This window comes from Acanthopagrus latus, chromosome 12 (genome assembly GCF_904848185.1).
Source record: "Acanthopagrus latus isolate v.2019 chromosome 12, fAcaLat1.1, whole genome shotgun sequence".
NCBI lineage: Eukaryota > Metazoa > Chordata > Actinopteri > Spariformes > Sparidae > Acanthopagrus > Acanthopagrus latus.
In genome coordinates, this window is record NC_051050.1 from 25,751,780 (window position 1) to 25,767,928 (window position 16,149).

The window sequence follows — 16,149 nt, forward strand, 5'->3', positions numbered from 1 at the left end:
TAAAGAGAAACATTTTACAGTTATTTCTAACATTCAGCGTCTAATCCAACTTATTTCATTATTTCTTGCCAAATATAATCATCTTACTGCATCGACAGCTCGTTTCAGCGGCATTAAATCATTTTCTTCTCGTATTCAGAGTTTATTTCTTGTTTTCTAGCTTCTCTGCGTCGCAGTCTGATTTCACCCACAGTGGAGAGAAACTTCCAATTTGAGGGAAACAAATGGGCCGTGACAGAACGAGATCTGATTATGAATTTTGTTTTTCTGGAACTGTCGTCGCCGATCGCTCATATTCACACTGGAGCATAAAAATAAAAACACATGCTGTCCACATTGATATGCAGGTTGAGGCGACGCTCAGCAGACTTCCTGTGTGTGCGTCTGTCAGGCAGCTGAGAATGAGATGAGTAAACAGTGAGCAGCGGCGTCTCTCTGTGGAGCAATACTAATCAGCCTCCAGCTCACTCATTAGCCTGCATGCTAAATACCTCGCTCATTAGCCTGCATGCTAAACACATCAGTCATTAGTCAGGCTCGTAAATTAGCCATTTATTTGACTGCATGCTAAATACCAATGTCAGAGTTAAATGTGTAATTTAGCAGGCTGAACTCTGAGCACCTCTGTGATTAGGGCCAGTTACTGGACAGAATACTTAAAGCCTGAGATATTAGCATGCATGCTAAACAGCTCCGGTCAATACTAAGTGCCCCCAGCTATTAACTAAAGGATTTGGAAATCTAGTCTGAGCAATTACTTAAACACTGGCTGGTCATTGTGAGGCTGAACTGCAGTTTATTCATTCTGCACTTTCAGCAGTTCAGATGGAGGCTGCGGGCGGGTGGAGGCAGGAGGAGGGTGGAGGCTGCAGGAGGGTGGAGGCAGGAGGAGGGTGGAGGCAGGAGGAGGGTGGAGGCTGCAGGAGGGTGGAGGCAGGAGGAGGGTGGAGGCTGCAGGAGGGTGGAGGCAGGAGGAGGGTGGAGGCAGGAGGAGGGTGGAGGCTGCAGGAGGGTGGAGGCAGGAGGAGGGTGGAGGCTGCAGGAGGGTGGAGGTAGGAGGAGGGTGGAGGCTGCAGGAGGGTGGAGGCTGCAGGAGGGTGGAGGCAGGAGGAGGGCGGAGGCTGCAGGAGGGCGGAGGCAGGAGGAGGGTGGAGGCTGCAGGAGGGTGGAGGCAGGAGGAGGGCGGAGGCAGGAGGAGGGTGGAGGCAGGAGGAGGGTGGAGGCTGCAGGAGGGTGGAGGCAGGAGGAGGGTGGAGGCTGCAGGAGGAGGGCGGAGGCAGGAGGAGGGTGGAGGCAGCAGGAGGGTGGAGGCGGCTGCACCACCCACAGCGAGCTGAGACGTTGCGTGTTCACACTGCTGAGAGATTGTTCCTGCTGGCAAATTAAACCCAGTGTTTTAATTACTCTGCTCCACGCCGGGCTCCCAGAAAACATCAGAACTGGTCCAGAATCAGCGATCAGTGATGATTTATCATGTTTGATTATTCTGTTAATTCACCGTCTGTAAGAGCAGCAGGACGGGTCAGAATCCGGTTCAGACGGGTCTGTACGAGCAGCAGGATGTACGACTGAAGCCTCCTTGTGACATCATTCAGACACACACACACACACTCACACACACACACACACACACACACACACACACACCTGCAGGATCCAGTGTGAGTATTTCCTGGGAACATGAGCAGATTTCCAGGTTGGTCCTGGTCGTTAACCAGCACGTCTGCTCTCTTGGTGTCATGTTGCTCGGCTGACACGTCGGTCGGTGCTGTTCAGATGTGGGTTACGGTTCTGTGTGGACCCCTGCTGAGTTGTTTGGACGATGCGTACAGCTTCCTGTCCATCTTGTAAACATGCGTTGTGTACTGCGAGGGCTGAGACACACAGCAGACTGTGTGCCTGTTTTCATGTGGACATGTGCGACACCATCTGTCTCCGGTGTCTCTAACAGCCCGACACATTACCGAGCCGCCTCCTGAGCGCCACACGTCTCAGGATGATTCTCGCTCTGATCGCACGTCGGTCCATTCTGCCTCCATACAATCGTCTTTGTTGGCGCTCTGCGTGTGTCTGTTAGCAAACAGCAGCTGGAAGCAATCAGCCTGCAGGTGTCTGTGGACAGTCAGTCAGCGAGCACAGCCGATGGCGCCGCACCAGAAATGAACACGGCTAAATTACTTTCACCTGCGAGCACCTGCGGGCGGCTGCAGGTGTCGCCCGGCGCTGAATGTGAGTTCTGACCGATGTTCTGACTGCTGCATCATGACTTTCAGCTCATGTTCCAAATATACCGACCCCCTGAGAGACGTCCTGTTTGGTTTAGTTTGGTCCACTTCCTGTTTTTATCTCTTAACTTCGTGTCGTTGCTGTCAGCTCATCGTAAATGCAGGTAAAACGTCTCTGTCCTGATCGGTCGGCACAGCATCATGAACCTCAAATAACCAAAAGTAAATGATAGATTGGCATCACTGATAGCTGCAGACTCACTGTCTTTACTGCTGACAGGAGCCAAACATGTTCTACTTCTTCACATTAAAAGCATTTAGCTGTTAAAACACGACTTGACTTTTATTTTGAAGTGGGCTGGTCACAGGACTTTAGCACTTTTGTCCATCAAAACTGTGACTACAGAACAAAACAACAGTCATTTTCTACATTTGTTTGACTGAAGTTGTATGAGAGAATAACCAGGACGGAGCAGGTGGATGAAGAACAAATCAGACAGACTTCAGATGCTCCTCTGAAGGATTCAGACCTGAACTGAGACGCAGCAAGAACGTCATCAGAGCTTGAAGATGAAAATGCAGGAGGGAACTTCATTTCCACTTTTTACCCTACGTTTACCTGATAACTTCAAATGTGTATCTTCCATTAACTTACTAATCAAACAAGTGATTTTCTCCTGGTTTATTTTCGGTTGCCAGGTTGGATTTTCAAGGATTTTCCAGGTATATAATTTGCATCTGTATTAGGATGAGATGTGTATAAACTTAAAGTCTGAGTGATTCAGTTTGTTTGTGCTGTCTGATGTGCAGCAACATGAACATTTAGAGTTTATAATGTATAAAAAGCTGCTTGGAGTGGTTTATAATTATTACATGTAGACAGGTAGATGTTTAAATTATCACCTCTGTCTGATCATTGGAACAAAAAGGATGTCGATCAAAATGTTTTACTTTAATATCAGATCAAAACTGTCGGCTCCAGTGAAGAAATACTGACATATTAAATCAAAACATATGACTCGGTGTGTTGTTGTACATTTATATTGTTGTAGGTTTATTTCGATGGTCAGTGTGTGAATATGAATTTTCCTGATCAAATCTTCACTCCGTCTGTGTGTAACTGAGCTCGTGCAGACTCGCTGCTGGACTTCAGCTCTGGATCGTTTCCATCACAGCTGTTTGTAATTCTGAATCTCATTATCTTGTGCAGGCAGAGGTGCAGGAACCTGAATGCAGTTTATTCTTATCGTCCGCCTGGAATGAAATTCAGAAAAAAAAAAAACCCCGTCAACTCTACTGAAATGATGATTTTAAAGTGTATGTCACTTATGTTTTATTCAGCACTGCGGGTCAATACTCTGCCAGTGTTTCAGCAGACGGGACTCATCGGCTTCTGTATTTTGTCCTTTTTTGTTAGTTCCCACTTGTCCTAAATATTTAAACACTATCTCCTAAAAATACAGTCGAATAGAAGAAGTCTGCAAACTAAACTGGAGTTTTAAGAGCACACTGTGCAGCACAGGATGTGTTTTCTGTCAGCACGGTGACGACGGTGTGATGATCTGCAGCGTCAGTGGTTCTGGACGTACAAACACCAAAAGAAATGAAACAGAACACGGTAAACAGCCGCGTCTCATTCTGACATTATGATCACTGAACTCTCCAGTTTAAAATAATTGTAGCGTTTTGTTTACTTGAGCTCCGACTCGCCCACATTATCGTCTTAATGACTTTTTAATTGCGTGCCGATGTAACTCCAAACTCTCAACGTGACACAAGAATCAGACTCAGAGTCACAGATTCCTCACAGGACACATTCAGCAGTCGAGCTCCATTAAACAACCGTCTGTAAGCAAATGTCTTAAAATAAAACCAGTACCGGGTTTGTGAGTGTGAGGACGCCGGCGATCACCCCGTCTTTAAAACACAAATATAGGAAGTAGCTCTCACTTCAGCAACAAAGCTACTGGTGTGTTTCAGCCAGGAAACATTACGGATCAACTCCATGTTCCAACCAGCCTCTGTCGTCACTGTTGGACTCTGGTACCGCTCCGCCGATGATGATGATGATGATAACAAATGCTTTAGTTTTGGATGGGGACAGTGCAACACAATACAGACCCAGAATGGTATAACAATCCAATAAAAAGTAATGTTCCAGTAGTCCAAGTGCAGTCAGTGGTTGCACTTTTGCTGTGATTTGAGTATGTGGGACATTCCCTGACTGTGGAGGGACGACTGCTCCAGATGTTCCCCCACAACAGACAACACGCTCCTCCCATACGTGCTCCTCCTGCAGGGAACCTCTCAGTCTCCTCTGTTACTGGCTCTGGTGCTCAGAGCTCCCAGAGTCCTTCCTGACACCTGAGAGGCTGCTGGCTGCAGCATGTGTGTTAGCAGAACATTACCTGTTGAGCTGCAGCCCAAGATGAGCAGAGAGAGAACCAGAACACGTTCCGACACAGTTTCACCTCAATCACTGCATAAAGTTCTAAAGTTCTGTATCTGAGCAGTACGAACTGAAATACTACAAGCAGATGTCTCCTCCATGAGAACGTTTCTCAGCCCTCCTGCTCGTCCAGAGGTGGAGGCATCACTCGCCTCCTGCAGCCCGGCCTCCTGCTCGCCGGCCCTCCAGGGACAGATTAGACCAATCCCTGCACAGATTACTGCGAAGCCTGTGCGCTCCAGCCTCCCTCCAGTCACAGCCAGACTTCTCATTCAGATAAACCAGCAATTATCCAGTTTGTGTTGCCTTGAAGCCTCACAGGGAGTTTCTTTCTCTCAGAACAAACAGCAGCGGTCTGATCATCTGTCATGCTTTGATGTGGCAAACAGTTTAAATTTGACAGTTTTTGTCCCGTCTGTTCACATCGCTTCATCTCGGAGGGATTATAAATCAATGAAAAGAGTTTTTTATCAAAGCTTTTCGCGAGCGTATCAAACGGATTTGAGAGGAGATGAATTATCTTTTGCTGGCTCTTCACCTGGATCTGTGCTCTCCAAGAGTTAACGGAGAGGCCGGCCTCCATCTCACCTCCATCTGCTGTCTGATCTGCCGTGTGGCGATAAGAGAAGTGCTGACTCACTCTGAAGCTTCTCCTCTGAAGGTCACCTGAGAGGACGTCATCCAGCCGATACCTGCTGCTGTTCCTACTCTGCCTCATGTCAGCAGGCTGTCTCAGGAGCATTTCCTTTATTGATAAGGATGGAAATCTACGTTTGTGCTGTGCTCTCTCTGTCTTTCCTCCTTCTATTTCTGTTATTTGCTTCATATTTCTTCTATAAAAGTGAGCGTTCATGCAGAGAAAGGTATTTGCTCTGAAGAATGGTGACTCAGAAAGAAGCCATTTGTCTCAAATGTCTCTTGGTTTCCCTCACTGTTTCCTCCCACACAGCAGACGACAACAGTCGTGTTAAAAACACACGACGGTGCGTCACAGAAGTGCAGAAAAACAAAAAGAGACAAATTTAGATCAAGTTTGTCACTGACGAGTGATAATTGATTGATTTTAGCCATTTCATCAAATGACAACAGGGACACAATTAAAATGTGTTTGTTACTGAAACAGACACTGATAATATTTAGTTATTAAAAGTTTACTGTAAAGACCTGATGGAGACAGGTCTGTGTAAAGATGATGGAGACAGGTCTGTGTGAAGATGATGGAGACAGGTCTGTGTAAAGATGATGGAGACAGGTCTGTGTAAAGATGGTGGAGACAGGTCTGTGTAAAGATGATGGAGACAGGTCTGTGTAAAGATGATGGAGACAGGTCTGTGTAAAGATGTGATGGAGACAGGTCTGTGTAAAGATGGTGGAGACAGGTCTGTGTAAAGACGTGATGGAGACAGGTCTGTGTAAAGATGGTGGAGACAGGTCTGTGTAAAGACGTGATGGAGACAGGTCTGTGTAAAGACGTGATGGAGACGGGTCTGTGTAGAGATGTGATGGTCTGTGTTACTTTATTCACAACAGGATCAAATGTCTCTTCCACCTGCCGTGTCTCACCAGACTCTCTCTGCTCTGCACTGATTCTGTCTTTGATTGAAATGGTTTTCTTCCCCTTTAACAAATAACCGACACACACACACACACACACACACACACACACACACACACACACACACACACACAGTTAATAGGGTAATGATCGCCAGAGTCAGACGTGGTTTAATGGACCGGCAAACAACAAACATCACACGCCACACATCAGCAGCAAAGTGATGGATCATTCTGGGACGATCAAAACTCTGATCTCCATAAATCTGCTGTGATGTGTTTGGAGGCACATGGTGATTCATTGACCGTCTCTGCTGCAGAACTTTACAATCAAGAGCCCAAAGTTTCCCTCACAGAGTGGAAACCTCCGTCAGACGGGCCTCTGAGACGGGAGGCTGCCGGCTGACCTCAGCTGAGACACTTTAATTCATAGAAAGCACGTCAGAAAACAGATAAATGGAGGTTTGATCCTGTGTCCATCTGATCTCCCCCGTCTGATCTCTCCCCGCTGTACTCCATTTCCTCCTCTTTCTGTTCCTCGCTCTCCAAAATTGCTCCTTCCTGTCATCACACTTTCATCTGACTCCCAGGATCTCCGTCTTTTATCCGGCTGCTCCTCCGACCCTCCTGCACAAACACCAGCGCTGTTGTGTGATCAGCGGCTGGTCGGCCTCAGAGCAGCCAGCAGATTACTGCTGTCAGAGAGAGTCCACACCACGACCGCCAGATCAGAGTCATGAACTGTGCTTCAGCATTAATAACTGAGTTATGATGTAGCAGTCGCAGGCGTGAGTGTTGCTGGAATTCACACTCGTCTATCGATTCTGCTGCAGAGGTTCATTAACTCACAGAACACCAGACTTGTTACATTCATTATTTATTTTATGCCTCCGATGTTTTGTCAGTTTTCCCACAAAAGATCAAACATCAAAATGTTTGAAAGCGTCGTATTGATGTAGAATCACAGTTCAAACAGTCAGTAAACGACTGACAACACAGAATATCATTTATCTTAACACAACATTAAGAAGTATTCACGAGTGCAGCAGCTCCTGGAACCTGAATCAGTTCACAGCTGAAGAAACTGTCGACGTGTTTGTGATTCATGTTCTCAGAAGAACATCTGGACCACAGGAACCCACAGGTTCTGCAGGTTCTGCAGGTTCTACAGGTTCTGCAGGTTCTGCAGGTTCTACAGGTTCTATAGGTTCTGCAGGTTCTGCAGGTTCTGCAGGTTCTACAGGTTCTGCAGGTTCTGCAGGTTCTACAGGTTCTACAGGTTCTGCAGCTCTGAGGTCTGTTTTCATCTCTCTCACTGTTTTTTGTGTCTTTTGTTTGTTTGGATCTTTCTTTATGTTGTGTCTTTGTGGCAGTTTTGCATCTCGTTTGAATCGTTAAGCTTCTTTTGTTCGATTAGTTTTGCAGCTGTCTGAACTCTTGTGTCTGTTTGTGGTTGTTGTGTTTGATGTTTCAGTGGTTTTAACTGTTTTGGAGCTCGTTTCATGAGTTTCTTTACAGATGAGGAGTCAGAGGAGTCCAGGATCTGTCAGGAGGGATGCCAACACCAACCAGAGACCTGATCAGCTGTCTGTCAGTGTGTGTCAGGTCAGATTATGATGAATATATCTGCAGCTTGTTATATGTCATATAACTGTTAACTGACATGTAACTAAAAATGGTTTCTAACTATAAAAACCATGGATCAGCTTTATAAAGGCTGCAGTCAGAATATAAAACGACTCCTGTGACTCAAACTGAGTGACGCTGTGCAGTCTGAGGGTTCTGATTGGTTGTCAGCGTTTCCGTGGTTCATCCAGTGGTTCTGACAGTGATCCGGATGATGACGATGGTCGTTACAGTTGTGGTGTGGACATCCAGTCAGAACTGTTTCTGAAAGCGTCTGTTCAGTCGGACCTGCAGCCTTCAACACGATCTGTGTCTGTGTCTGTTCAGACTGTAGCTACAGCTAACACTTAGCATGCTGATGTCACCAGATGGTTCTGATCCGACTGCAGACTGTTCCTCCTCTCAGGTTGAGCTCTGCTCCTGAGACCGTCTGTGTCTGCAGGTATTACAGGCTGACAAGATGAACAGCACGCCGTCAGTGAGCAGAATATTGCTTCCTGCTCTCGCCGGCCTCTGTGTGGTTCTGGTTATTGCTCCTGCGTTCACCTGCAGCTGTTGTTTGAAACCGTCCCGACGAAGAACGCAAACACGACACAAATTAGGATGGATGACGAGCTCTCGGCGCCGGGGCAGGAAGCCGCAGGAGGGCCGGGCGATATTTAAAAACAGCTCAAGTATAAAGTAGGGCAGCGGAGGAGAGCCGGCGCCTCCTGATGGAGACGCCAGAGACTCAACCTGTTTACCTGGAAGAGGTTCTGCTGAGGCTCCGGCCCGGGAAATCTCTGTGGCCCCGAATGTCTGAGTGACCGGACCTTCACACACAGCTGTGAGACAGGTTTGTAAAACAGAAACATGAGTCATTAATTCTGATAAATGTATTGATCTACTACAGCACCTGAGACCCGGACCTGGACCCAGATCCAGATCCAGACCCGGACCCAGCTTTGGATCTGTTTATTTGTGTTTCTTTTAAATCACTTTGTGTCGTGTTTGTCGTTTATTTCTGAGTCCTGTTGTGTTTTGACTTGTTCCTGCGGTCATGCTGGGAGACGATGCTAACAGCTGGACAGTGGAGGTTTATGAAATACAGACGTAGCATAGTTCGTTAGCTCTGGTGTCAGAGCTGCTAGCGTTAGCATAAAGCCGAGAAGCGATGCTGTGTTAGCTTCCTCCGACCGCCTGGCGAGTCATCGCTCCAACTAGTTTGACTCCGTCACTCTGTTAAACAGGTTTCATTGAAGCTTTCCACCAGCTGCAGTGTAGGTGGAGAGAGGATGGAGACGTGTTGAGCTCGACTCTGTTTCCTCTGCTGCGTCTTCGGCCTCAAAGAACGAAGAGGAAAACAACAGAAAGAAGAAAAAAGGCAGCGAGAGCGACGGCAGCCCTCCGTCTCCAGACTCGGCTCTCTCCACCCACAGCCAATCTTCTGTCTCTCGGCTCATTAGTCATCTCCACCCTCCCCTTCAACACCTTCTGAACCTCTCTCTGAGGATCTGCTGGGTAATCACACATTCGGAGGAAGCTCCGCTGAGTGAGAGCTGGATGCTGCTGTCAATCACCACCGCCGTAATTACCCTGCTGATTCGCTGGAGTGAGACGTGACATCACGCAGAATGTTAATACAACTGTGTCAAGTCTGAACAACGGAGCGTCCTCGTTTAATCACAAATCATCATCGTTATTATTTCAAATGTAACCAGAAATCACTGCAGCTGCTCCACTCGTAACTGGAACCAGGAGAAAGAACCACGTTCTCCACACTGCTGCAGGATTTCTGTCACAGTTTTCCTGCACTGACGAAATAAAATCCATCCGGACGGTTTCAAACTGTGCACTGGTGTCCCGACTACAGTCGACCAACCAGCAGCGGCTGCAGGCGCAGTGCAGACGTGATGTAGAGGAGCTCATCCTGATGTTAGCGTAGCAGCTTTAGCATCAGTTTAATCAGAGCTGGAGAGATGATTCCAGTGTAAGAAGAAGAGAGAACGACACTGATGGAGAGACGTTGTTGTTCGTCTGATCCACAAATAGAATCTTTCCCACCAACATACAAACCTGTGGTTGTTATAAATCAACTCTTAGAACAAACGTGTTTCACTTTGACTCTTTCAGTCGCTGTCGGTCCTCCACCTCCAGCCGTCCGTCCTGAACACGCCTCCCTGCTCTCTCACTCGACCCGAACTCGCTACTTCCTGAATTTTTAATCCCTCTCCTAAATCCAAACTAACCTTGGACGTCGGGAAACTTGTGAATTATTTCTCTCTCACCTGGTCGTCCTCTCTGGAATCTATTATGTGATTTTTAAGCTGAAAAGCCAACAAATCCTCTCCTGCCGTGTTAAATATTCATGCGTGAGTGAGAGACAAAAGTAAAGTAGAGCAGAGAACTCTTCTGTCCACAAACTTTCTGTAAGTTGTTCATGAAATCATTTGTGGTGTAATGAAGTGTGCAGCAGATTCACTGTCATCAGACCGCTGCTGTGTTTGGACTCGCGTCTCAAGTTCTGCCCACTGAGGTTCTGTGTGTTGGTTCTGAGTCCAGTCTGCTGCTGCTGTCGTCCGTCAGAAGCATCATTTAACAGACGATGAGTCTCTGAATCAGCAGCTTCACGAGGAGTGATCGTTCCTCTGCAGATTTTTATATTTCTTTAGTAGTTTTTTATTCTCGTGTTGTGTTCTGAACTCGTGTCTGCACATCTGGTCACATGTTGAAACCCGGTTCTGAACAGTGGTGCCACAGCTGATCTGTCAGTAACCAGCGATGGAGTGTTTGTTGCTGCAGACGTGACGCCACGCTGAGTAATTACTCTCTGAACTGTTTCTGTATTGATAATAATAATAATAATCACATCAGTGTTTTCCTGCTCATCAACATCTGCAGCCTCCAACAATAATTAAACACAAAATAATAACAAACATGAAAACAAACACAGAACATCAGGAGGTCTGCACGCAGCGTCCTGTCGGGTTCACAGGTACTGAGCCAAAATATCTTCAAATGTTTAGTAACACAACGATGGTTTCTGCCCCTGAACGCACCACGAACACGAGCTGAAACACAAGCTGCAGTTCCTCTAACGGCCACTCGAGGCTCCCACAGTGAGTCGGTCCAACAAGAGTCCAGCATGTCGTCACCGCAGGAATAAATAACTGTAACTGAAACACAACTGTTCAGTACAAAGTTTACTTGTCTGCTGACCTGCACCACATGATCTGTGTTTCTGCTGTTTTCAAATGGACGAGCAGCTGTCGGAACCGACGAGTTCTGGAGGAACCAACACCGAGTCAGACAGCACAGTTTATTTTTACACTTCTTGGATTAACATGTGGATTCATCTTCACTCTGTCCTGCTGTGACGACACACAGAGGGAATATAAAGTCACTCACTCTTATGTGAACACTGCATGCTGGGAGGTGTAGTTTCCTTCAAAGATACAGAACCAGAACCTCTGGTGAGTGCTGACTGTACTCAGAGACAAACTGAACCCAAACACCCTCGGTGCTGGTGTGTAACGTGAAGTCTTCTCAGCTGAGTAATGAGACGTGAGCTTCTGTAGCGTGTTAGCCGCAGCTAGCCTGCTACAGGCTCGTCTAACTAACGAGGCTCGGTCCAGTTCCACCTCGTGACCCATCTCCTATTAGCCAGGCATGAAGCAGGGTCAGGTGCTCTTCCCAAACCTGTGGGCTCTGTCCAGTACTTTACACGGTCAGTGAACGCACCGCAGTGGTTGTGTGTTGCTGACGTCTGAGACGATGTGTTTGTGTTTCTGTACGTTGCAGCTCTGGTTCATATATATTTCCTCTGTGCTCCCGCGTGTGGTCGCCGTTTGTGTGTGTGTGTGTGTGTGTGTGTGTGTGTGTGTGCGTGTGTGTGTGTGTAATGCAGCGGCTTTGCGAGTATTGCTGGCACTACAGAGACGTCCTTAGTGGAACAGAGAACAAAGAGAGAGGCTCTTAATGAGCTCTGCCACTGCTGAGACCCAAACTAGGCCAGCCGACAGGCCGTGTGTGTGTGCGTGTGTGTTTGTGTGTGTGCGTGTGTGTGTGTATGTGTGTGTGTTTGTGTGTGTTGTGTGTGTGTCTGTGGTGCTGACACACACAGAACACGGTGCAGGACCAGCACTGGGACCTGAACCAACCAAAGACATTAGCCAGGTGACTCACACAGCAGCTCTGCAGTGAGAGAATGTTTCATGTGATGTTTGTTCCATTAAAATTCCCACAGCACATCAGAACCACATCAGAACCACAGCAGAACCACATCAGAACCACAGCAGAACCACAGCAGAACCACAGGAGAACCACAGCAGAACCACAGCAGCAGGTTGTTGTTGCAGGACACACTCCAGCACAGTCAACTTCTTCTGTTCTAATCAGAGATAAACTCGACATAATTCCACTGCAGTGAACTTTGTTATTATCTAACGTGTTCTTGTCTTCCACACGATGTTTCCAGCATGAATCTGTCTCATTCCGTCTGTTTGTTCGTGCGATTTGTTGTGTTTCTATATTTTGTCATCAGAATGTCGTTTGTCCTCGTCAGCAGCTGAACGTCCTCGTGCTTCACTGAGACTCTTCAGCTCGTCTGTTAATCTCTCTGCTCTTTCATCCATAACCTCATTAAATTATTCACAGTTCACTTTGTATTGTTTGTTAGTAGTTTACTCCTCTTATTGTACATCTGATCACGTAGATGATCACGTAGATGTTTTTGACCAGTGATGTTGTTCTGGCCTCCGACTGTGACGAGCTCAGAGTTTAACTGCTCGTTAACACGAGACGGTTCACATCAGAGCTAACATTAGCATGTGGCTAGCTCAGGTTGCTAAAGGTTATCTATCTGTCTAAAGCAGGGGTCTCAAACTCAATTTACCTGGGGGCCACTGGAGGCAGAGTCTGGGTGAGGCTGGGCCGCATCAGGTTTTCCACAAGAAAAGCTCTGATAAAAACATTCCAATGTTCTCAAATGTCTTTATTTTTATTTTTAACACAAAATAAGATGAAAAAAATAAACAAATGAAGAATTAATAAGAAAATAAATAAATCAATCAGTAATAAATAAATAAAATGTCGTATTCGTAAAATGTCATGTCTTATGACATGAAGAAAATGTTTTATGTCATATTAAAATTTTGATATATGGTGTCATATTTAATATATAAATAATAATAATAATAATAATAATAATAATAATAATAATAATAATAATGGGGCGGCTGTAGCTCAGTGGGTAGAGCAGGTCGACTAGTGATCGAAAGGTTGCTAGTTCAAATCCCAGCTCCGGGCAAGGCTGAGCTGCATGTCAAAGTGTCCTTGAGCAAGATACTGAACCCCACATTGCTCATCAGTGAGGGCCCTGCGATGAGCTGGCGACTTATCCAGGGAGTACCCTGCCCTCGCCCTGAGACAAAAGCTGGGATTGGCTCCAGCAGCAACACCCCGCGACCCCTTGGAAAGGGATAAGCGGTTACGGACAATGACATGACATGACATAATAATAATATGTATAAAATAATAATAATAATAATAATAATAATAATAATAATAATAATAATACAGCAGATATAGAAGACTTAAGAAACATATAGTTGCTGACTAGAGAAATCTAATTATTATTATTCAGATTCAAATGTCTGTATTAACAGTTCTTTAACCTTTAACTTTCTGAACAACAATGGAACATGTTCACTGTCGCGTTGACGTTTCAGTTTCAGTGTTTAGCCGACACACGGAGAACGTCATTTCTGCAATGTGTGTTATTTCCGCCGGCGCCAGATCGGCTTGGGGTCCTGCGCTTGCATATGACGTCAAGCACGGCACAGTTCGTGATTGGTTGAAGGTCAGAAACCATGGAAACACGAAGTGTTTGTGGTGCCCAACAATGTTGAATATAGTTTAACATTAAATTAAATAAATTAAAAGTTATTAATAAAGTTCGGCTCGTGGCTAGCATGGAGCTAGCGCTAACAATAGAGGGCGATACGTTTCTTTCCGTTAGGATTATCAACTAGTTTATTTACGGCCCGGCCTCGTTCCTCTACCAACAACGAACAATGGAGACACAGAGAAGACATTTGTTGGAACTGGAACTGATCGACATTTTTATTGTAAATATTGAGACGAGAACTAAAGAGGAGACGAGTGGCGACGTTATTGTTGTGGAAGGAATACGGCCGGCAAATCGGGATTCCGGAAATGAGGTAACTCTAGCGGACCAATCAGAGCGATGCGGTCTCCGTGAGCTCTCTGTTGTTTGGGGAGGTGCTCGTAAGCTGACGGAGAGGGGGTCGGAGAGGGTACGCTATGACGCAGAGGGCTCTGCGTCGTTGCATACCGACGGATACAGAGAAGCATAAATCAGGACAGCATTCATATCAAACCCGCGGGCCGCACTAACATTAAACTTTCATATGAAGGCGGGGGCCACAAACTATCGTCCTGCGGGCCGCAGTTGGCCCGCGGGCCGCGAGCTTGAGACCCCTGGTCTAAAGGATCCAGCGTGTTAAACAGTAAACTATCAATAACATCTGCAGAGTGAAGTTACAGATGAACGAGCAGAGATAACTATTGATCCTGTCAGTATTGATCCGTTCACCTGCAGACGGACATCGATAGTTTACTGATCACATGAAGAAAATACTCTGACTGTGAAATGAACCAGACATATCGTCTCCAGCCTGTCGCCTACATGACCCACAATGCAACTGGAGCCGAGGAGCAGCTACAGAGGTCTGCTCAGCTCGCTGCTCTCTAACTCTGACAGCTTTGTTCCGACTCGAGTGACGTCACCTGAGGACGTTTATCAGACCGTGAACAGCAGATAAACACCTGGAAACATTCGCTGAGTTCATCTTTCAACACGACGGCGGCTCGCCTCCTCGCCTCTGTGTCCCTGTTGACACCAGAGGCAGAACTCAAACCCACACAGCGATCGATGCCTCGTCAAACTCTGCACATGTGAAGTTCTCACAGAACCACAGAAGTAGTTCTGTTTCATCTGCCAGCAGCTCAGAACATTGTGGGGAAATCACGAGGCAGCAGGAGGCTTAATTAAGTCTCGGCAGGCTGTGTGTTGGCGGCTTACCCTCCGTCAGACCCATGTGGATGCTCCAGTAGTTCTGCAGACACTGCAGCTCCTTCTTCATGCCTCTCTTGCAGCGGCAGTCGTACAGCGGCGAGTCCTGCAGCACCTCCAGCGCTCCCTGGCACTCCTTGGACGCCAGCATGGCGCTGCGCTCCTTGTCCCCGCCGGAGAGACACTGGCGCATGATCCGGTAACGTGAGCTGCACTGGCTGTTCTGGTTGCACAGTTCAGAGGCCCGGACGCAGTCCAGAGGTTCCCTCCAGCCCGGGGCGCCCAGCTCCGAGTCACACACACACACATCTGAAGACACACACACACACACACACAGAGGAGTCAGAGGTTAGGCTGATGATAGGATTAATGTGTGTGCGTGTGTGTGTGTGTGTGAGAGAGAGATTTAAATTTGAACATGAAAACCAAACGAGCGAGTGTCTACCTCCGCTTCCACGTCTCAAGAAGCAGCCACAGGCGGAGGAGAGCAGGAGAACCCACTGAACATGTGATGTGAACGTAGTTAAATCAAAAATAAAGACGTTAAAACAACCTTTTATCTGGTCTTTATAAATAATAAAAACAGGACAAAATCAACGAGACTGAAAACAGTTTGGAGCCGACTGGAGTGAAATATAAAGTACAACGTACTCGAGTACTTCACTGCTATCTCCTCACGTGATGCACTGAGCCATGAAAAGATTTTCTCCCATAAGCTTACATTGTGAAAGAAGCAGCGCTAGCGTTAGCCAGCTAGTGTTAGCCAGCTAGCGTTAGCCAGCTAGCGTTAGCCAGCTAGTGTTAGCCAGCTAGTGTTAGCAGTGTTAGCATGTGAAGCAGTAACATGAAGCTGCAGGTCACGACACACAGAGGAACTGGACTCCAGATGTTCACAGCTGTTGTTTTTCTCGTGATAACAAGTTGAATTTTATTTGTTTTCTCGAGATCACGAGTTCTTCATTTCATTATCAGATAAAACAGACGTTTTCCTGAGATCATTTTCTTGAGAAAACAAGATAAATGGATCTGTCATGACGAGTAAAGAAAAGGTTGTTCCCTCTCGTTTCTCACAGCTTTCTGTTTATTCCATCATCAGATTCAGAGGAGAGAAAGACTTCTCATGATTAATTATCTCAGTTATCAGACGGTATCATCAGTTTGACCCGTGACGGTTCAGATGCAGGTTGGTTCTGGCTGTGTCTGTGCTGCAGGTCGTTGGG

General features: G+C 46.6%; 1 protein-coding gene across 1 annotated transcript in view; it reads right to left on the bottom strand.

The window, feature by feature from the left end:
- Window positions 1-16,149, bottom strand: part of gfra2b (GDNF family receptor alpha 2b) — a 77,474-nt gene that overhangs the window by 58,457 nt on the left and 2,868 nt on the right. The window contains exon 2 of the mRNA XM_037118348.1: window positions 14,939-15,238. Coding sequence (XP_036974243.1) covers window positions 14,939-15,238 — 300 coding nt within the window. The remainder of the gene's footprint in view (window positions 1-14,938; window positions 15,239-16,149) is intronic.